This window comes from Drosophila hydei, unplaced genomic scaffold, assembly GCF_003285905.1.
Source record: "Drosophila hydei strain 15085-1641.00,03,60 unplaced genomic scaffold, DhydRS2 tig00000149-arrow-pilon, whole genome shotgun sequence".
In the NCBI taxonomy this organism is placed as follows: domain Eukaryota; kingdom Metazoa; phylum Arthropoda; class Insecta; order Diptera; family Drosophilidae; genus Drosophila; species Drosophila hydei.
This window is the reverse complement of record NW_022045678.1, coordinates 1698306-1720793: the sequence shown is the minus strand read 5'-3', so window position 1 is coordinate 1720793 and position 22488 is coordinate 1698306. Positions and strand designations below refer to the sequence as shown.

The window sequence follows — 22488 nt, the reverse complement described above, 5'->3', positions numbered from 1 at the left end:
CCTAACCGAATCTCTTAATTGAATTAAATTTATATCATGGCTACTTCAGCAGATGTTGCCTATGCGGACAGTAGCCAAAATCAACATTGAACGTATGTAACTCATGCATGTAAACGCACACACACAGGCACACACGCACACACATGGAGGCACATCCACATGCAATTTGTGGGCAAATATTTGTAAAACGTGTTCATCATCCTGTTGACAAGGTCGTTTACAAAATAAATTCACTAAACAAAATGTTTTTATTGGATTTAACTTGTTTATGCTAACGCAAGGTCAATGTGCATGTGAGTGTGGGTGTGTCTGTGTATCTATGTTGTTGCTGCTCGCCCAAAACTGTGATTTAATTTAACGCTTTAAATAGGCTTTTAGTTCAATTTTTATTTGCCATTGCTTTAAGCATTTAATAATCACTTTATATGAATTTTTATTTATGTACAACACTTAACAAATCTTGTACTTATTTTAAATTAAAATATTTATCTATACAACTTTGAATACTTTCAGCAAGTTGTTTAAATATTTGTTGTGATTGCCAGTAATATTTGGCAAGCGCTGCTTATAAAAGCTTGTATAAAATATATATATTGAATTTCTAATAATTTTTTGAAAATATTGATGTAGCTTTAAATCTTAAATTGAATATTTTTAAAGTTTTTCTAAAATTATTCTAGTAATTTTATATATTATTATTTTTATTTTTCATGAGATTTCAAAGTTTCGAATATGTAAGATATTTACATATATTCAAATTTTTTTCCAATTAAAAAAAATTAAAGAACGAATTAATAATTATGATTACATTTTCTGTACTCTTAAAGTCTAAATGAAAAAATTAAAATTTCTTAAAATTTTAGGAATATTTTATATTATATAAATTATTTATTATAATTTACATATATATTTATATAAATATAAATATGTTTAGTTACTAATGGCTTTTATTATTAATAATATGCTTTCACTGTTGCCTAGTTGCCTAGCATGATTAAAAATTTGAAAATATAACTTAACTAAAAATGCACAAAGTTTTATTAATTTAAATCACACTCTCAGCTCTTCAAGCCATAAAAGCCAAACGCTTGCTCCAAATATTGCTAATATATAATTCATGGGCTTCACTTTCGAACCATTTGGTGACTCATCTATCGAATGCTCTTAAATCTTTACGTTTTATTTCATTCTAAACTTTCATGCTTTTATTGCAACTTTTCGACTCTGTTGTAACAGTTTTAGATAAAATCTTTAATTTTAAATTATATTCGTAACTGCAAAGCGAATGCTAGCTAAACAATCAGAACATTTTAAAACTAACTTAAACTCCGACTTGAATCTGGTTATAGTCAACTTTACATGCTTCAAAATGAATTTAATATTAATCTCAGTAAAGTATTCAACGGAAGACTTCAGCTATTTATAAATAATTTTCTCATTTATTGCAATTGCGCCAGCTTGGCATTCCGTATGAATCTAAAGAGCGCCATGGAAAAGATGTTAATTAAGAGCGAATTGCATTACAATTGACTTGAGCAATTACCAAGCTTTTGGTTATATTGAGGATTTGCGCATCAGCTTGTGTTGAACCAACAAAGGCGAAAGCTAAGAGCCAAGAGCAACAGATAATAAGTCAGACACCTAACAGGCGAAAAGTGGAAACCCATTGAGCTCAATCAGCTTTTCAGCTTGGTTTCAACGCTCTGTGGAGTGCAGTCGTAGTCGCAGCCACAAGTTTATTTGCTCATTCAGCTCAATCACAGATCAAATAGCCAAGAAAAAGTGCTGCTGGGAAAACACCTGGCAAACAATTTGAACTACGTTCAACCTTTGAGCTGCAAACAACGCGTTGCGAGCCAGACAATTGGGGGAGGCGCCCAGCCAGACAATATAAATTGCCAAGGAGCAGAGAAAGAGGCTGGCTCTGATATAGAGTTGGTTGTTAGGCAAAGCTGGGCTTGTCTTCGCCTTTTGTTTTTCCTGCAAACAATTTGCCAAATCAAAGCCGCAGCAAATTGCAGATTGAACTTGGACTTGTGGCCTGGCAAAAAGAAGTGCATATGCATAACTCTCACCTGATTTTACCTGCTTTTAGTCGCTCCTTCCAGGTTGAGCACTAAGGCTAATGCAATTTGATGTGTGCCTTTGATTTCCCAATTGGATTTGCCCGACAATTCACCGACTCAAATTGAGCTACTTTTCGCATCCAAAAGATATTAATTGAATTGAATTTGAACTTTGAACACTCTGTGGAAATATATTTCTTTGACTAACATTAACTGGCTATGTAAATGCCATCAATTTGGCCATCGATGTGCCCCCAAAAAGATGATTTAAACAAATGCCACGCTGAGTGACAGTCAGGCAATCAGGCAATCAGGCGATGCGCTGCTGACAAGTAACATGTGCCAGGCGTTTGCTAGACATGAATAAATTACTGAATAAATATCATAAATTTACTCGACGCACATACACATATATAGAACAATATATTTTTAGTTGTTGATGGCCGTTGCCTGGCGCCCAAAATTATGCAGCGATAGCTTGTGAACCTGCCAATATTGTCTGAGCTGTTTGCCTGGTGGCACTTGTCAGACAGTTCTATAACTATAATATATATACTATATATATATATCGCCATAATCAGCAGCTGTTGACATCACATCCTTGCAGCTCAATCCACTTTTACTTCACAATACTTGAGCTCTGCTTGAGGACAGCTGCTGTCTGTGAGGAGCAACTTTTTTCACCTTTCGTATATATTTCTATCTCCATGCAGCCAGACGTTGTATATTGAGCTCAATACAAAGTATTAAATGCAAACATTTTCACCTACAATGAGCTTGATTTAATTAGCTTCATCAAATTTGCATGTCTGATTGCATTTGAGCCCGTTAAACGTTCAAATTAAATTGCAATTAAAACGACTTCAAATTGAGAATTTGATTTACTCCTACAAACGTGACTGCTGCTTATAGCGCTTTGACTAAAGTCTAGTAAACTTACTTAACGAACTTAAATAACGAAGTCATTATATGAGAAAAGAGTATATTGGCTTTGTGCAGTGCGTATTTCAACGCTGTAAGTGATAGACATTTCAAATTATAAAATTTATTCTCGGAATACTCTCGTCTAAAAATATGTTTGTGTGAAAATTGTGTTTACGCTCGCCAGGCGCGTGGCATTTCCTTTATACCGTATATCAGGGTATAATGGAAAGCGCATATAAGAGGCAGATGGATTCTTGATTAGGACGAGCCATGTCAGCCAGCTCGTCTATCCGTCTGTTCGTCTGTTCTGTCCTCCTCATATAAACGCAGCTATCTTGTAAGTCACAAAAGCTAGAGACTTAAAACTTTAAATATATATTCCATAATACCACACGCTGTACAAAGATATCGATTGTTCCAATTTTTTTATTATCATTAATATTAATATTAATTAATATTAATAATCAAACTTGATTTATTTCTGAAAATTTATATTAAAAAATAATAATTTAAACAAAAGTTATGCTACAATTAGGTTCACATAGTGAAATCGAATGGCGAAACTCAAGCTCTGTATTCACTGTGAAATGGTTGGAATATCAGCTATTCACAGTGTTCAGGATATCTCCTAGTTGCGTACACCCGACTGGAGAACTCTTAATTGTTAAAGATAGAATTTTGAACTTAGACTTTAAAATTTTAATTACTATGGTCATTCTGTAAAAATAAGCGCATGACACTTCGATACAAACTATAAAGAATTCCCAAGACATTTAGGAGGATCCCTTTTCATCCCCTCTTCAGCTATATTCGTATTATATGTTGTGCTCCTTGGAATGTGCCAAATCTGAATTTATTGTTCTGTATTCATTTGGAAACTAAGTATAAGAATTGTAATTTGGAATATAATAAAGTCAAGCCTTGGCTGAAACTATAAACAGTTTTATCAACGCCCATTTATGTATATCCACTTTTATATCTTCATCTGAATATTTTCAGTTTCAGAGCTGCAACCGCTGAAGGCAACAGCCAGTAAAATATTTTGATATGAAAAAATCATGCATACAAGGGCTTTACGCTTTTGTGTTAAAATGCCACTGAACAAATAGTATATGTGCATATTAACATAAATATTATGTGTAGCAATATCAAATTAAATTAATCATATTTGTTTTTTGTAATTTTAATACTCTGAAATCCTTTTAATTTACATAAAAAAAATAAATTAACAAACCAGTTGAAATAATGAGAATATAATTGTATTATCACTCCACCGACTGCCCACATTGTCATGGACTACTGTATCATTGTATCTCAGATCTAAATGAAAAAGGTGTGCACACAATTTGTGCATTAAATGATGAGTCAATTGATATGCGAGAGCTCGCTGTGCACGTTTACTGCTGAGTGAAATGCCCTTGAAAGTTGATTATATTTCCGTCATTGGCGCGGCTCAAAGTCTAGCCAAATGCCGCCTTTCAGGGTCGTGATGAACGCCGTTGGCTCATATTCGTTATCTGTGCGCGTTTTGGGATTGACACGAACATTGAACTTGGTAAGCACCTCGACGAGAGCACCCTTGATCTGTGTCATTGCAAAGCGCATACCTGGAATCAAGCAAATACAATTACAGCTCACATATAAGTGAGAGAGCTTTTGCCTTACCTATGCAAATCCGCGGACCATCGCCGAAGCCCATGAAGACTCCTTGCTCCCGATACTTCTTAGCAGCATCGGGTTGCATGAATCGTTCGGGTTGGAAGGCCTGGGGATTGGGGAAGAACTCCTCATCCAGCATGAAGCTGTAATGGGGCACAATGACAGTAGTGCCACGCTCCACTGTGAAATTCTCGCCCTTTTTGTTAGGCAACTCAATCGGCTCAGTGCATAACTTATTAGACATAAAGACAGGAGGAAAGATGCGTATGGATTCTGAGGAATATAGATTCTTAGAAATACTTATAACAGACTGCTTATTCCCACACACCCTGCACACATGCATCCAGGAAGGGCAACTCGTTGAGCTTCTCAAAGTCAATGATGCCCTTGGCATTGAGATGAGCCTCCAGCTCCTCGCGCAGTTGCTGTTGCACCTGCTCATCCCTTCCAAGCAGCAAGAGCAAGTGACTTAGCACTGTGGCTGTTGTTTCGAATCCATCCAGCAGGAAAGTCATTGTGTGCGCGGTCAAGTGACGTGTATCCAGGTTTTTCTTGTTGCCCAGCTGCAATATGTAGTCTAGGAAGTCAACGCGTTCAAATTGCTTTCCAGCAGCCAGTTGCTGCCGTCGTGCATCAATCGCAGTTTGCATCAGATTCACAAAAAATGATTCAATACGCAATGGCACAAAACGCATCTTGAAGATATTTCGAAGAGCAGGCAACGTGCTGACTAGCACAAAATATATGATAAAGGTCCAGGGCTGCGTGAAGAGTTCCTTGATGTAGCCCATAATTGGTGAGGGTTTGTCAGAAAAGCTCTCGGCCTTTAGGCCCAGCACGCAATCGGTGACCATTTCGGTTGTGAAACGTAGACTGAGCTACAGGGACAATATACCTAATTTTATTATATCCACTAATTTATTTAAATAGACTTACATCTTTCGCATCTATGCCCTCAGGTGGAGCTAGACGTATTTGCTTGCGCAGCCATTCGCTCATCTTTTGGCATACCTCATTTGTAACCGGATAAACCGTCTTAATCTAGAATTAGAAATAATTTCTAATTTAATATTCTTGAAAGTTTTATAGAATCATTCGACTTAGTTAAGCCTTTGTGAGGTTTTTAGCTTGCAAACAAATTTCTGTAGTCCAACTTACACGACCCATGGTTAATCCGGGAGTAACATCTGCGCGCCGTTGTTTCCACTCATCTCCGACCAGGATAAATGGATTATTGGCAAATATGAAATCGGATTTCTCGTCCACCATTAAAGACATCTCATTATCGTGGAAGTGCTTGAAGTCGGAGACGAAGACACGTCGTGCCAACTGCGGACTTATCACTAACAATTGTGGACTGCGAGCTCCATAAATGCCAACCGCATCGAACTGCTGTTTGTTTTGACTTAGGTCCAAGCGTATGGAATAAAATTTCAATTATATTTTTTTATCTTTACCTTTTCTTTAAAATTTTCAGTCATTTACCTATAGATTTCATTGAGATCGTAGACCACGTGACGTTTCATGTTATACAGGTGCGGATAGTTGCCTGTGAGAAAGCGAGGCGTTGGACCTGGCACTTTACGCTTGCGCCAGAATCCGAAATTCCAAGTCATGAAGACATAGAAGAGGCCTACAAGTAGCAGCAGCAAAGCCAAAGTTATCTCCAGCATGGTTTTTGATTAACGATGTTGCTCGAGTAACTATTCGTAATTGACTGTAGCTGAACGAGTTCCCAGCTACATGTTGAAGCCCACAGCCACAGAGCTTTCGGAGAGTCTCTGTGTGGCTCTCTGCTGATTAGATGTACACTCACGATTCTACATTCTCACACTTTATCCAAACACTTATTTAATTTGAATACATAGTATATAAACACTGATAAAGCTTATCAGTGTCCAGCGGCTACATGAATGAATCAATTTGCTCCGTACCTCTAAGTGGAATGGAGATTTCGGACCACATGCAAAGTAAATGATTTTTCCGCAGTCATTTAGAATGGGAATATATCTCATTCAAAGGTGAACTGTATTATATTTATTATATATATATATAATACTGAAGTTTCCCCCAAAAAGTCATAATATCTTCTCGCGTATATTAATTACAGGGAATTACGTAGTCGATCTCTTTCGGTTAGGCGCTTCTACATTGTTACTCGTAGCGCAACACTTATAAAATTAAAGCATGCAACATTAAATAAATAAATATAACCTTGAACTTGATAACGCTATAGATACTGTAGAATATAATACATAGATTTTTCATCAAACAAATTTAAGATCTTACATATTTGATAATTAATATTTTTTTAAAACTATGAATTCAAATAATTCTTGAGAAGCTTAATATAAAACACCCAATTGAGTTGCTTTTATAGGGTATAAACTTGTTTTACGTTTTTTAATGAACTCAAAACAACGCCCAATTGACGCTTGAGAGAGCAAACGATGTGCGAGAGGCAGAAGAGAGGAAGTCAACAAATGAGTATGGAGCAGTGGAACTGTAGGCATTGCGCTTGAGAGGTTCCTAAACAGATGTGTACGAAAATAGAATATTGATAAAAACGTCGCAAAACTGAAAATCTGATTGAGGTAAAAAATATATAAGTTAACGAAAAAAAAATAATTAATGAAAGAAATAATTAATTTAAAAATAAATTTATAATAAACAAAAATGTTAAAATATAATTTTTTCATAAATATATAATTTAATCTATGACAAAAAACAACTAAATACATAAACAATTAGAGAAATTTGTAAGTAGACATTAGTATAAGTCAGCTTTGAAGTTTAGAAATGAGTTGTAAAATTAGTTCTCAGACAAGTATGGTAGACAAGTATCGTAGTATTAGTTGTACAGCTGTAAGAATATTATTAGTAATAGTTGAAGTATTGGTGAAAGAAATAGTAGTAGAAGTAGGAGAGTAGTAGAGTAGTAGTATAGTAGTAGTAGAGTAGTGGTAGAGTAGTATTAGAGTAGTAGAGTAGTAGTAGAGTAGTAGTAGAGTAGTAGTAGAATAGTAGTAGAGTAGTAGTAGAGTAGTAGTAGAGTAGTAGTAGAGTAGTAGTAGAGTAGTAGTAGAGTAGTAGTAGAGTAGTAGTAGAGTAGTAGTAGAATAGTAGTAGAGTAGTAGTAGAATAGTAGTAGAATAGTAGTAGAATAGTAGTAGAGTAGTAGTAGTAGAAGAGTAGTAGAGTAGTAGTAGAGTAGTAGTAGAATAGTAGTAGAATAGTAGTAGAGTAGTAGTAGTAGAAGAGTAGTAGAGTAGTAGTAGTAGAAGAGTAGTAGAATAGTAGTAGAGTAGTAGTAGAGTAGTAGTAGTAGAAGAGTAGTAAGAGTAGAAAGAGTGTCAGTTGTAGTAGTAGTAGAAGAGTAGTAAGAGTAGAAAGAGCGTCAGTTGTAGTAGTAGTAGAAGAGTAGTAGAACTATAAGTAAAAGTAGTATGAGTATCAATATGTATAGTAGAATAAGAATCATACTCACAGTAGCACCAATGACACGAGAATTACGAGTTATATTAGTATTTGTAACACACAAACACTCCGAATTCTGTGAGTAAATCTATTCTCACTATAAATTGGGTGCGGTGTCATACAAAGCTTTTGTGGTCTTGTCTAATCAGAACAAAGCTCAAAAAGCTCTTTTCCCATAAATGTCACTGGACAGTTGAAGATCTGCCGAATCACAGTGACTAAGAAGTATTTTAATAATAATTTATTTTGGGGTAATAACTTTATTTGATGTGCTTACTATATTTTAAGATGAGCATTAAAATTAACAATATGGAGTAGAGATTTCCAAAGCAGGAAATATACATTTTTAGTATATCCATCATCGGAGAAATCTACATACTAAATTGTGTCTCAAGCTGCTTCTATCTTAAAGTTATGTTCAAAAAATTTGAATTGAAATATCGATCGGGCTTTATACCTATATACTATGTCTAGTTCCTATCAGTTAGTGTTATAAATGCTGATATATTTATTAAATAATTGCTTTTATCGTTCTACCGACTTTTACATTTTTCGATTGCTAGCATACGGGGGCTCGTATCAAGCGTTTGAAATTGATATGTGAGAGCCCGTTGTAAGCGTTTTCTATTGAGCGAATTGCCCCTAAAAGTCAATTTGTCATTTACGCTTTATTGACGCGCTTCAAAGTCCAGCCAAATGCCGCCTTGCAGGGTCGTGACAAAGGCCATGGGATCATATAGGATATCCTTGCGGGTCTTGGGATTAATGCGAACATTAAACTTGGTGAGCGTCTCGACAAGAGCAGCCTTGATCTGTATCAATGCGAACCGCATGCCTGCAATAAATAAAATTAATATATGTATATATTGTGTGACATAGTATATATAAACAAAGCTGGTCTCACCTATGCAAACTCGCGGACCATCGCCAAAGCCCATGAAGACGCCTTGCTCCCGATACTTCCTAGCAGCATCGGGCTGCATGAAACGCTCGGGTTTGAAGTCCTGAGGATTGGGAAAATATTCCTCATCCAACATGAAACAGCAATGGGGCACAATGACCGTTGTGCCACGCTCCACTGTGAAATTCCCGCCCTTTTTGTTGGGCAACTCTATCGGCTCAGTGCATAGCTTACTGGCCACAAATAATGGAAAGAGACGAATGGCTTCTGTGAAATGAGATTACTTTGAAATAATTTCATTTGTATGAAAACTTTAACTCACCCTGCACACATGCATCCAGGAAGGGCAGCTCGTTCAGCATCTCAAAGTCAATGATGCCCTTAGCATTGAGATGAGCCTCCAGCTCCTCGCGCAGTTGCTGTTGCACCTGCTCATCCCTTCCAAGCAGCAAGAGCAAGTGACTTAGCACTGTGGCTGTTGTTTCGAATCCATCCAACAGGAATGTCATTGTGTGCGCGGTCAAGTGACGTGTATCCAGGTTTTTCTTGTTGCCCAGCTGCAGAATATACTCTAAATAGTCAACGCGATCGAATTGCTTTCCAGCAGCCAGTTGCTGCCGTCGTGCATCAATCGCAGTTTGCATTAGGTTCACAAAGTAGTGCTCGATATGCAATGGAATTAAGCGCATCTTGAAGACTTGTCGTAGTGTGGGCAGAGTGTTGACTATCATAAAATACATGATAGAAGTCCACGGCAGAGTGAACAGCCCTTTGATGTAGCCCATAATTGGTGAGGGTTTGTCAGAAAAGCTCTCGGCCTTCAGGCCCAGCACGCAATCGGTGACCATTTCGGTTGTGAAACGTAGACTGAGCTACAGGGAGAATATACAAAATTCTATTATATCCACTCATGTATTGAAAAGGACTTACATCTTTCCCATTAATGCCCTCAGGTGGAGGTAGACGTATTTGCTTGCGCAGCCATTCGCTCATCTTTCGGCAAACCTCATTTGTAACCGGATAAACGGCCTTGATCTGAAGTTAGAAATTTTTGGAATTCAATATAGTTGTAGTCACAGCTAAAAACTTGAGTTTTTTCAAGTACAAACTGACACGAGCCATAGTTAATCCGGGAGTAACATCTGCGCGCCGTTGTTTCCACTCATCTCCGACCAGGATAAATGGGTTATTGGCAAATATGAAATCGGATTTCTCGTCCACCATTAAAGACATCTCATTATCGTGAAAGTGCTTGAAGTCAGACACGAAGATGCGTCTTGCCAACTGCGGATTTATCACCATCAGTTGTGGACAGCGTGCTTTGAATATGCCAATCGCATCGAACTGATGCTTGTATTGACTGCAGTTAAATCATATAGAATTTAATATCAATTCTATCGAACATTTTCGAAAATTTACCTGTAGATTTCGTTGAGATCATAGATTGTGTGACGTTTCATGTTATACATGTGCGGATAGTTGCCTGTGATCCAACGTGGCGAAGGACCTGGCACATTTCGCTTGCGCCAGAATCCATAATTCCAAGTCATGAAGGCATAGACGAGGCCCAGAAGTAGCAGCAACAATATCAAAGTAATTTCCAGCATGATTTTTTATTTGACGACCTTAACCGACATTCAACTGACTGCAACTGAGCAATTTCTCAACTAGACGTTGTCGACCTAAACTACAGAGCTTTCTCAGTGCCTCATGGCACATTCTCATTCTATATGTAGAAATTCATTCAATTTGAATATTTTATGTTTATTGAAAATATGCACTGGAGCATCCGATCAGCGCTCAGTAAATATTTTTTACTTATACGCTCTGCACATTCAGCCAAGCATGTTGAATTCGTAGGTAGAAAGCCCTCAATAATGTTAAATTGGTGTAAATTAATATTAATTGCGCTGTATTTAGATGTATTTCATAGTAGATATTTTCTTGTTTAAATTCCTCAATTATCAATATCATTACCATACTTCTTTTTGAATGCTAATTAGAGGGAATTACTAAGTCAAACGCTTTCGGTAAGGCGTGTCAGCTTTGTTATTCGTAGCGCAACATTTATAAAATAAAAGCACGCGAGAGGTCCACAATCAACATTAAATAAATAAATACCACCTTGAACTTGATAACGCTGTAGATACTCTTTAAATATTATATTTTTAGAACTATATAATATAGTTATGTATATTATATTTGTATTATAATTATTAAAAATATTTTATTGCACAGTGCGTGAATATCTGGTGCAGATTGAATGAAATATTAAATGAAAAAAAAATTTATTATAAAAGTTTGTCATAATTTATTTTAAATTAAATTATTTTAAAATGTTAATTGACTTTCTAAAAATGTATTCTGATAATGTTATTAATAATATTAATTTGTAACAAATAAAAATTCAAGACGATTTAAAGGAAAATAACCAAATGCAATCGTTTCTATAGGGTATGAACTTATTTTACGTTTATTAATGGATTCACAACAACACGCAATTGACGCTTGAGAGAGCAAACGATGTGCGAGAGGCAGAAGAGAGGGAGTCAACAAATGAGTATGGAGCAGTGGAACTGTAGGCATTGCGCTTGAGAGGTTCCTAAACAGATGTGTACGAAAATAGAATATTGATGAAAAACGTCACAAAACTATCAATCTGATTGAGCTGAAAATAAATAAATAATAAATGCATACATTAATAATACGATAATGATAACTATCTTGATCTAAAATAACTATCTTGATATTAGTAGCAATAGTTAAAATAATAGTAATATAAGTAGCACAAGTATTAGGAAAGCTAGTATGACTAGCAGCAGTAATAGCAATAGTAGGAATAATATTAGCATAAGATTAATATTTATTGTAATCGTTGGAGTAGTTGTTAAATGATGAACAGATTTAAAGGAAAATAACCAAATGCAATCGTTTCTATAGGGTATGAACATGTTTTACGTTTATTAATGGATTCACAACAACGCGCAATTGACGCTTGAGAGAGCAAACGATGTGCGAGAGGCAGAAGAGAGGGAGTCAACAAATGAGTATGGAGCACTGGAACTGTAGGTAGAGGTTCCTAAACAGATGTGTACGAAAGTAGAATATTGATGAAAAACGTCACAAAACTTTAAATTTGATTGAGCTGAAAAATAAATAATAAATGCATACATTAATGATACGATAATGATGTAATCTCTGTTACCTTATTAAAATAACTATCTTGATATTAGTAGTAATAGTTAAAATAATAGTAATATAAGTAGCAGAAGTATTAAAGAAAAGCTAGTATGACTAGCAGCAGTAATAGCAATAGTAGGAATAATATTAGCATAAGATTAATATTTATTGTAATCGTTGGAGTAGTTGTTAAATTATGAACAGTTTTAGAGTAGATTTGTTTGTAGTAGGATAAGCAATAGTAATTGTCTCAGAAGTAGTAAAAATAAGTAAGCTAAAAGTAGAATAAAATAGCAGTAGATGAAATGATAGTAATAACATGTAAGCTAACAATAGTAATACAGCAGTAAAGTTGTAGTTAAATAATTATAGCAGGCAGAATAATAACTATTGTAGTCGTAGAACAAAACGAGTAGAAATAGTAGCATAAGTAATAGTGGGATTCGTAACGGAAGAGTTAAAGTTATATTGGTAGTAATAGTTATAGTAATTCTATAAATAGTAGAAACACAATGTTAAAAAAATACGAGTACAAGAGGCAGTGTTAATATCGAAATGTAAATAATATTAATATGAGGAAAATCTTCGTTAAAAGAGTAGAAGAAGAATAGTGCTCACATTATGCTCTCTATATATTTGTGATCGATAGCTTTTTAAGGTCTAATTTCATAAGATCAAAGCTCAAAAAGCTTGCCCCATTTAAATCTCAATGAACAGTTCCTGAACTATTGCGTCACAGTGAACTGCAAATAGACAGTTTGTGTGGCATTATTGTAAGCTCGCTTAAACTAAGTAGATAATTGTTACCTCTAGAGTTTTTATAGTTAATGAAATCAAATACGTTTATTTCTTTTTTTTTGGTATTCCTAATAATATTTCATTTATGAATTCGTGAAAACTTTATCTAATGTATGCAGCATTTTCATCTAATCTAATATCAATTCCTTGGTTTACTTAAATAACAAGTGTAGCTAAAAATTGGGTAATTGTATCACTTATATGAGTATCATATTGGCGTAAACAATTTTCTATAATCTCCGCTTATTTGGCCTACTCAACCGAAATAGAACACTTGTAATTGGGCTTAGTTATAAAAGTGGCTGAAGATTGCTTTTCTACGAATTCGTGTTAGTGATTGTGCGCACTGGTCAATGGCCTCCTCTCTGCACAGTGTCCTTTATTTACAACCATTTATTGAAATTATTATGCGACAAAGTATCTGTGCCACGACAAGCCCTCAATAGCGTCCGGAATAATATTTATGGCCATTGCAGCAGCCGCAATCGACTGGCTCCTTCCAGCCGCACAATGCACTTCTTGGTCGGCACATTTGTCATGTGTTGTGGCCGGGCTTATTAAACGGCTTTTAAGCGCCTGGAACCAAGCACAAGCAGATTTATGTCCCTGTGGCCGAGGCGCTGCGACTCCAAATTATGCGCCATTTTAAGACGTCCATTGGCATTTACAGTGTGGACTAGAAATTTTATTACTGTGCTAGATTTTGGATAATGCTGTGGAAGATAGTAAACAGTTTTGTGTGAGAAAAAAAAATTTAGAATGAACATATAAATGCGTAAATAAATAAATATAAATTGCTAAAGAGTAAGAGTGTTGTTATGAAATTTTCCATAGTGAATAATTGGGATACCAAACTCTCAGGCTATGCTTATGATAGACTTTTCTATGTTTATATTAAAGAGTATTAGATTAAACTAATTACTTATATTTCAAATTAAAATAATATATCAATAAAGGGGTAAGAGAGATGTGATATTAGAAATGGGAAATATTCATTCATGAGAGCTTCCAAACTTCTCTGTGTTAATCCGAGTGTAAAATTTAAGTGTCACTGTTTCCATTTATAGCCGCTCATGCAAAGCCGATTGTTTAACTTCCGATCCATCACTCAAGATGTCTCCTTACAGTGAAAGACTAAGGCGCGAATATCTCCCACTCGGACACTCCTGACTAGAGCAGAAAAACAAGTAAAAGGTTTTAAAGGCAGCGACTTTGCTTCATATACATTATGAGATTTATTAGAAAAGATTACATTTGCTCTTTCTCATTGGTGTCTGTGAATTGAAATTGGTGTGAAGTGAATTTAAATCTTCTGCTTTTAGTATCTTCAAGTAGTGTTTCAATATAAAGATTCTTAATAAGCAGCAAATGAAATGAACATATATATATTTAAATGTCTCTAGTTTTTATAGCTTACGAAATCCCTGGACAGATGGACCCAGTATATATACTGTCTGCCACACCTGCTTCTGCCTATTACATACATTTTCACAGACACATAATACCTTGTATACCCTTCTACAAGGGGCTTAGATTATTAAGAGTGCATATTGTATAGACACAACTGAAGCTTCTCAGAGTTGTATTCACTGTTGTGAGAGTCGTGGCTTACTTCCAGTCAGCTGCTTAGGCTAGGTATCTAACAAGTGCTGTCTATATATAAATGTTTACATTTTTATCTTAGCTTCCTTTGGATTACATGCAAACATTGTCTGGGTTTGTTTGTTTTCTATGTTCATGCTTGGGGAAAGCTAAAATATTTATTATTTAAACATTTTTGAGGGAATTTAATGAACTTGGAATAACACCTTTCTAACAACACCTTTAGATCTATAATTGAATTATTTAACAATCATATTGTTCCAGTTCTAGTTGAAGTTCTATCTTAAAGTCAACTTAAATCTATAGTTCGACCTACTGGCCCACACAACAATATCTATTCACACGTTGAAACCCAACTCAGAGCCCCTGCGAGGGAAATGCGCAATTTATGAGGCAGCTCACTTAACTTGGTCAAAAACAAAAACAACAAACAACAGGAACGGAAAGGAAGAAGCAAACAGTACCGAAAGCTGTTTATGTGCTTCGAACGTGTTTGGCTTCCATGACATTTACCGTAACACGCAGCTCGTCCATTTGTAACACACACACACATAAATTTATACACATGTAAAAGTTAATATGTCTCTCCGAGACTAACAGGAATGCGGCCCAAATTAAGATGTTGCCTATGCTAAATAATCATTGTGTTTGTTCACAAAAAAAAAAAAAAAAACAAACAAACAAACGATGTGAGGCTCACAAAATGAGCTGGGTTAAGCCGCTTTAAAGCCGTAGCTGACTACGGAGCGCCTGTCGGGGCCGATAACACAAACCAACAGTAATTAGAAAGCGAGTCTAACAAGTGTGGCCACAAAAATATTCCATGCATAATTAAATAGCAAATTAAGCATTATCAAGTTGCCCAACAGCCAAGCAGCTACCATAAAGACAACACCAGCCTCAATAAATACAGTTTAATTGCGAGTGAACGACTTGCAAATACCCTGTACCCAGCTTGGGTGAACTTGACCCAAACGTAAAGTACTTACTACCTGCAGTTGATTTAAATTGCGAAGCTTTATCTTTAAGTCTTAAATTAGGTTTTGGCAAGTCTCTTTAAGCCATGCTTGAAAGCTAGAAGTCAATATATAATTTTTGCTTATATTATGTGGCGAAATATGGAGAAAAAGCTGTGATGATGTGAGGTGATATGATTTGATGTGATCTTGGAGTTTGTGCTACTTGGCGTATGCGGTATATTTGCTAAAAATGCTATAAATATATCCCTGAAAAAAAGACAAAAATATAGTCCATATATAGTATAGTCAGTGAAGTAATTTTATAATCTTTAATTTTAGACTTTACAATTTTAAAGAAACGAAGACTTCTTGCCGAGCTTATTAAAGTTGTGAATCTATAAAACTTTAATCACACACATATGGGTAATCTGGCAGAGTGACGGTTGCTGTAGCAAAATATAGATAAAGTTAAAAATTGACTAAAAGTAATAAATATACTGAATATTGTATATATCAGCAGGTCTCGCGCCCTTTACGTTCGGCGTCAATGCTGCATATTACCTATATCATTCATACCACATTCCTACAATTTGTTTCTATTTTACTCTATTTTATTGCTGTATCATTGCAGCAAATATTAAAAAAAAATTGATAAAGCCTTCACAAAAAACCTGCTACAAATTGGGTATGTGGAGAGCGCAGCCATATTATAAATATTTCGCTCAATTTGGCAACCAAAGTTATTAAATTTTGTGTGCAGTTCCCAATATTGATAATTTTTATGAAAAAAGTATTATAAAATTAAATAAAAAATATGTAGCTTTATCTTTGGAGGAAAAATCAACGAATAAAGTTTACTTTGATTCATGACCAAAATATGAACTTGCTATAAAAGCTGTAACACTTAAGAAAAACTTATTTTATAAAAAGTGGAAATATATTAACATCAGCTAAAGAATCAGCAAATGAGTTCTTAAAGGTTTAAAAAAAAGTTAATAATTTCGAAGCTGATCTTAAAAATTACCCAAAATAACAAACATTAAGTAAACACAAAAGACAAACAAAGCTAAAAATAAATATATATATGTTATTTATATACATATATTATGATATTTAGTATGATGAAAAAATATATTAACAAATAATAAGGCATTTAAAGAGCGAAAGCTACAATTCAATTCAGTCTTAATTCTGCTGCATAAGGTATACAAGAATATTTAATTGAAAACTCTATAAGTTTTCAAGTGAAGGAACATTCAGAGAAACAGTTAGACTACAATAATTACTGCTCTCATCATTACATCCACGAATATGTATGCTCCATGGAACCAGTCTACGCTGTTACATAAATGAGCATAAATCCTTAATGCCCTTTTAACCAATTGAGAGGTATAGCATAAACAAGGACATATAGTGAAATATTAATATCAATTAATAGGCAACAAGTGAGTGGGTCGAGTGGGTGCAGCCTGTCGTTATCAGGGGACATTTCATCATCTTAATGGTTGGGCAACCCTCAAACTGAATTGTGGCTGGTGTTCCCACTAAGCTGCTTGACACACGGCGGCTGCTTGGGTTGTCAAAGTCTTTGGAGACAGAACTCGAGACAGAAACAGAGACAGGCCACATAAGCATTGAATCAAGGCAGTTTTGGAACAGGTGCTACGGCTGCTGGTGTGACAACATACACATATACACATACATACACACACAGACACACAAATTGAGGCCTCAGGTGCTTGGCTTCTGTTGCCGTCAAGCACTCAAAAGGTGTTTGTATTTGTGACCACTGATTGGATGAGCATTAAGCTTGAACTATCAGGAGAGACCTAAGGTAAATATAAGTGAATAGAAGCTACTCGTTGAATATTAAGTGTGACACCCACTTAATATTAATTAGTAGCAAGCTAAGCACTTGAGCAGAATGTTTGACAATTAGTTAAGTCTTAAAATGTCTATCATTTACTGAAATAATAATCAATAAATATAATTAATATATTATACAAACTGTCTTAGTGCAATCGTTAACACATTTGACTAGAAAATAGTAGTAGTATACTCGAGTATAGAGTGACCAACTTAGAGTAAGGGCATAGCAAGTAAGACAATTTTAGTAGAGAGTGCTCGACTTGAAGATCCTTCTTCTTTTTAATAAGATAGATGCAGACATATTTAAGTGCCATGCAAACGAGAATGTCAACTTTAATTAGTTTTTTAATCAACAAAACTTGCCTATTTATGAGTTAAAATGATATATTTTATTTAAATTTATTTATTTATTAAATTGATTTATTTTAACTAGGAACATTCTTCTTATAAATAAACATCTCATTTCCTCTAAAAATAACACATCTTTTTATGAGCTTCTACAGCATTTAATTAGAGTTTTTATAAATACTGATTGGTAGGTATATCTACTCCACTTTGTAGCTATTTTCACCTGGATGACGGCTGAAGATTTAGAATCATAAAAAACTTCAGATATTTTGATTTTCTAATTATATTCACACCTTAGGCAATTGTAAAATTATTTAGAATTAAAAGGTATTTTCATTGTAAATAGCTGTTGAAATAAAGTTCTTGGAAATGGCTTCACTTTTCATTTATAAACCTGCAGCTAGTATCTACATAGGAAGGATATTGTAAGACATCATTGTAAATCTCAAGCCATGCATCAATTAAGTACTTCAAATCATAATATATATATTTACTTTTCAATTACATGCTTACCACAAGAATGATAGCATACTAATACCCATATATTTCTATTAAACACTTAATGGTATGAAAACTGTTTTCCCTTGGCTTGCTGCGAGCAGACATCATAATTCACCAAATTAATTTGAGCGCAGCATTCTCCTATAGATAAATTAATATATATAGATATGTTAGCATAGATATATATATATATATATATATATATATACTGCGAGACGTATTTCCAACTGAACGATTTCCTTCCCCCTGTTGCACATAATCACGGCAATTAGCAATTATGGCTTTCCCAGCTACCCTTAATGTTCACACCTTTCTGGGCGTCGTCTCGGCTCTTATCCCTTTTAATTAGATGCCACCAAAAGGCAAATTCAGAATTCTCAAACAGCGAGCCATCTCTTGGTCTCTCTTGCCAACTTTCAGCCCTTTTGACTATTTGCTTTTCGGTTGCCAGCTGATTTTGCTAACTGTGAGGCAGTGTTTTTCTTCCTCGTCTTTTTTTTTTTTGCTTTGCCCATTTCTAATTTTCATTTTAATTATTACGAGTATTATACGGAAAATCAAGCAAGCGGCAAACATTCGCCACGCCACCACCGTCAGTGGGCGAGGGCGTGGGGCGGACGAGGCTGAAAGTCAGACAACGGCAGCTGTTACACTTTTTCTGTGTCCTCTCCACCTGTCTTTGGCATGTAGCCCCGCTCCCCCTCTCTCTTTCTTTCTGTGTGTGTTATCATATTTCACGCCTATTAGCATTTTAATTTAATTAACATTTATGACGACAATTTGTGCGTTGGCAGCCGTGGCAATGTGCGATAACTCGCTGCTGTCTGCACACTGAAGACCAAGTTGTTCTGCTCTGATTAGAATATGCATGGAGCGACGGAGCAGAGCTGCAGTTTGTGGATATTGGAGAAAGCCTGATTTGATTTGATTTGATTGGTATTTAAGTAAATTTGAATTGTCCGGCTTAAAAATTAAGATGATTACAAATCAGACCAAACCATTTGAGCGTTGCTAATTCGAAATTTAATTGTTGTAGAGATTGTTTATACTGAACAAAGCCCATTTAGAAAATAAATGAACTAATTATACACATTGAAAATGGGAATTCGGCATAAATTGATTTTGTTAAAATAAGTCTTGAAGACTTTAGATTTAATGTGCATATGAATACAGAGATTGGACACCAGCTCCACTTTCCCAAAGAATTATCCTTTAGCAAGTAAAGGCATCTGGATGACAGAAGTATGCCCTGAAAACTCGATTAGAAAAGTTTATATAGAAGAAAAGTTCTTAAACAAATAAATCTTCATAAAGCAATATTTGTATAGAAACATTGCTTTGCAATATCAGCGCTTTTCCGGGTTCAGGGTATATTCTAGTCGAGCAGTCTCGTCTAGAGCATTGTTACTTGACTGCAAAGGGGCGAGTTCAAATCATTTATATTTTAGTTCATGTCTGAATACATGCATATACATATATTTATATGTGTTTGCGTGTACTTATTCATAGATTCAAGCTGTGAAGTATGGGTTTCTTCAGTCGGATAAGAGCTTTTAGTTTCATTAGAAAATTCCATTTAAAATTTATTTTTTCTTATTTTTTATTTTATATTTATTTCACTAATATTGTTATTAAGAACTATCTTCAAAACAATAATCTTCCAAACAATAATAATATTTATTTTTATATTCTATAGAATGTAAATTTTCACAAAAAGATTTAAAGTGTGCGACAAATGTTTTTTTTAAAGAAGTTAATACAAGTATATCGAAGCGCTATGAATTTTGCTACGCAATTAAATTATTTATATTATTTTATTTGCTGGTAGCATTAAAAAATTCATTTCATTGAAATGTAAGCTGGGTAAATTGGTTTTGTGCAGATGCATAATGAAATATGTAAATGAAGGCGCACAGAGAAGAAAGCCAATCGTCATAAAAATGATAAATGATGCAGATGATTATGACGACGATAATGATGATGCTGATAGTGATAATATAAAGGTGAAAACACATGATGCACCATTAGCCAAATAATCACTTTTTATGAAGTGATTACTTACTGACTAAACTGCTCCTCTACCAGCTCGGAGCTGGGTGCGAAGCCATATTCTGTATGCTCGAGCTGTGCAGTTTGCTCAGCGTTCCTGCGCCCTGTTAACATTTTTTTTTGCAGCTTGACCTGTTCGTCAAAGTCGTAGACTTTTATTAAAGCATCTTCATCCTTGCACGTTTGCTTCATTCTACTTTGACTTCGGAAATAGTTTCTGCCAGGTCGTTCCTTGCTGCTAACTATCTTAGGAAGTAAAAGTGTGTTCCACAGTAAATGACGCTGAATTTGGCGCTTTTCCGCTTCCTATATATAGGTAATTTCGAAAGTCTCAGACCAGACTAGAGAACATTTATGTCATAAAGAACGCCTTTTGATCGGCCTTTCTATGGTTAAGTCTTTAGATTGGATATAATGTTCACTGTCCCTCTACCTTAGCTCTCACTTATCCAATTAGTAAGGCATTAAGAAGGTATTTTAAGGCATTTCCAGCCCAAGAATATCATCATAGCTGATATTCCAGTGATCTGGTCTAATGTTGACCCTCTGGTCTAAAGATTGGCCTTCGATTGGAGATAAACACTAAAGGGAGGAGTCCCTTTGGTGTTTAGCTTCAATCAGTACAGCGTACAGCAGTCTGCGGACTTCTTTGATGATAATTACAGTCATAACGATAATGATGATAATAATAATGAAGTGACGATTATGCTAATACGATAATTATGATGGTAAAAATTATATTCTCTTGATGTACTGATTTTGAGCACTTGGGTATCTTGCAGTTGAGCTCCGTCCACGTCAGTCAGATGGTAAGCTTATAGGTCTGAGCGAAAAATAATATATATATTTAAGACTTATTTTAAAGCTCCACAGCTGCTGGTCCGCAGTCACAAATGAAGGCATTTCGACTGCATTCGACTTGAACTTAGTAGTTTTTAATGTTTGCCTTGGCAGGCTTCAACTTGAAAGGTTGAATGCAACTTCCTTGCAAGTCTATTGGAAAGAAACTCAAACAGAATGATATTAGTGAACGATGCCGGAAATAATTTCACGTAACTATTTGCACGTAATGCCAGACTGCCAGACTGCCAGACTGCCAGCCCAGACAGGCAGGCAAACTACCACGGGCAACTACCATGTAGATAGCTAGATAGTTAGATAGTTAGATAGTTAGATAGTTAGATAGCCAGCTAGATGGCGGCCCAGTTGACGCCCACACTGTTAGATTTATGGACGCCCTCGCAGCCAGTGAAACATGTGCCAGGCAACTTCTCGCTGGAAATTACATCCGCTGTGCCCGGCCAAAAGTTAAACCAGACAGTTTGGCCAGCTCAACGGCCAAATGCTTTAAGGCCAACTACTTTAATCAATGTTAGCTTGTTCAAGAACATTTCTTCGTTGTCAATTTTAATAAGTTCATCAAAATCGTGCGCTTCGCTGCATGTTTTGCTGACAGCTGTTGTCATGGAGCTTCACCTTCACTCCGCCCTCAACTATCAATCAATTTGGCTATAGTTACTCCCGATTGTTGAAACGCGTGGCAGCTGCGCGGTTGCCATTCATGTTCAAAAAGCTGTGAACACAAATTTTAAGTTGGATGTGAGTTGGACTTATGTTTGTCTGATTGCATATAATACTCTCTAATGGGCTTCAAAAATTATATTCGAAATTTATTTATTGAGTAATTTGAAGAATTATAAAAGGAAGTTGTGTGTTGATGCTTCTGAAATTGCTCGAAAACTTTTCATATTTTGCTTTTACTATCAATAACTCCATAGAAAGACCTTCCAAATTATATACAAATTTTATGAGTATTTATATTCAAATATGCTTAGCCATGCTTATAAGCATATTTGCCCAGGTATGTATTTTTACCTGAGCAAAAGTAGAAGGAAAATTCATCAAATGTAGCTGTTTAATAGCTCTCAATTAGATTAATGCATTTGATTTTAATATTAAACAATTAAGATTATTGCAGTCGAGCGCAACGCTCATTCACGATCTAAGCGCTGCCAGCTCCAAAATTTTGGAACATATTGTTTTGCCAGATTTTCCACGCCTTCAAGAGGCATATATACAGAATTTCTGGTAAGTCAATAGAGAGAATCAAGAGTAACTTTGAGTTTCTAACTATAAAACTATGAGAGATACACTT

The 22488-nt window shown here is 35.3% G+C and overlaps 2 protein-coding genes across 2 annotated transcripts; both read right to left on the bottom strand.

Annotated features, from left to right (window-relative positions):
• Positions 1-4182: 4182 nt before the first annotated feature.
• LOC111602185 (probable cytochrome P450 28a5) lies at positions 4183-6355 on the bottom strand. The gene is made up of 6 exons (XM_023319144.2): positions 6135-6355; positions 5808-6054; positions 5586-5690; positions 4978-5527; positions 4656-4922; positions 4183-4597 (listed from the first exon to the last, which is right to left on the bottom strand). Exons 1-6 carry the CDS (start codon positions 6320-6322, stop codon positions 4431-4433), a joined length of 1524 nt encoding a protein of 507 aa, XP_023174912.2. The 5' UTR covers positions 6323-6355; the 3' UTR covers positions 4183-4430.
• Positions 6356-8494: 2139 nt separating this feature from the next.
• LOC111602186 (probable cytochrome P450 28a5) lies at positions 8495-10634 on the bottom strand. The gene is made up of 6 exons (XM_023319145.2): positions 10447-10634; positions 10141-10387; positions 9958-10062; positions 9350-9899; positions 9031-9294; positions 8495-8961 (listed from the first exon to the last, which is right to left on the bottom strand). The coding sequence occupies exons 1-6, from the start codon at positions 10632-10634 to the stop codon at positions 8795-8797; spliced, it is 1521 nt and encodes a 506-aa protein (XP_023174913.2). The 3' UTR covers positions 8495-8794.
• Between the last annotated feature and the right edge of the window lie 11854 nt (positions 10635-22488).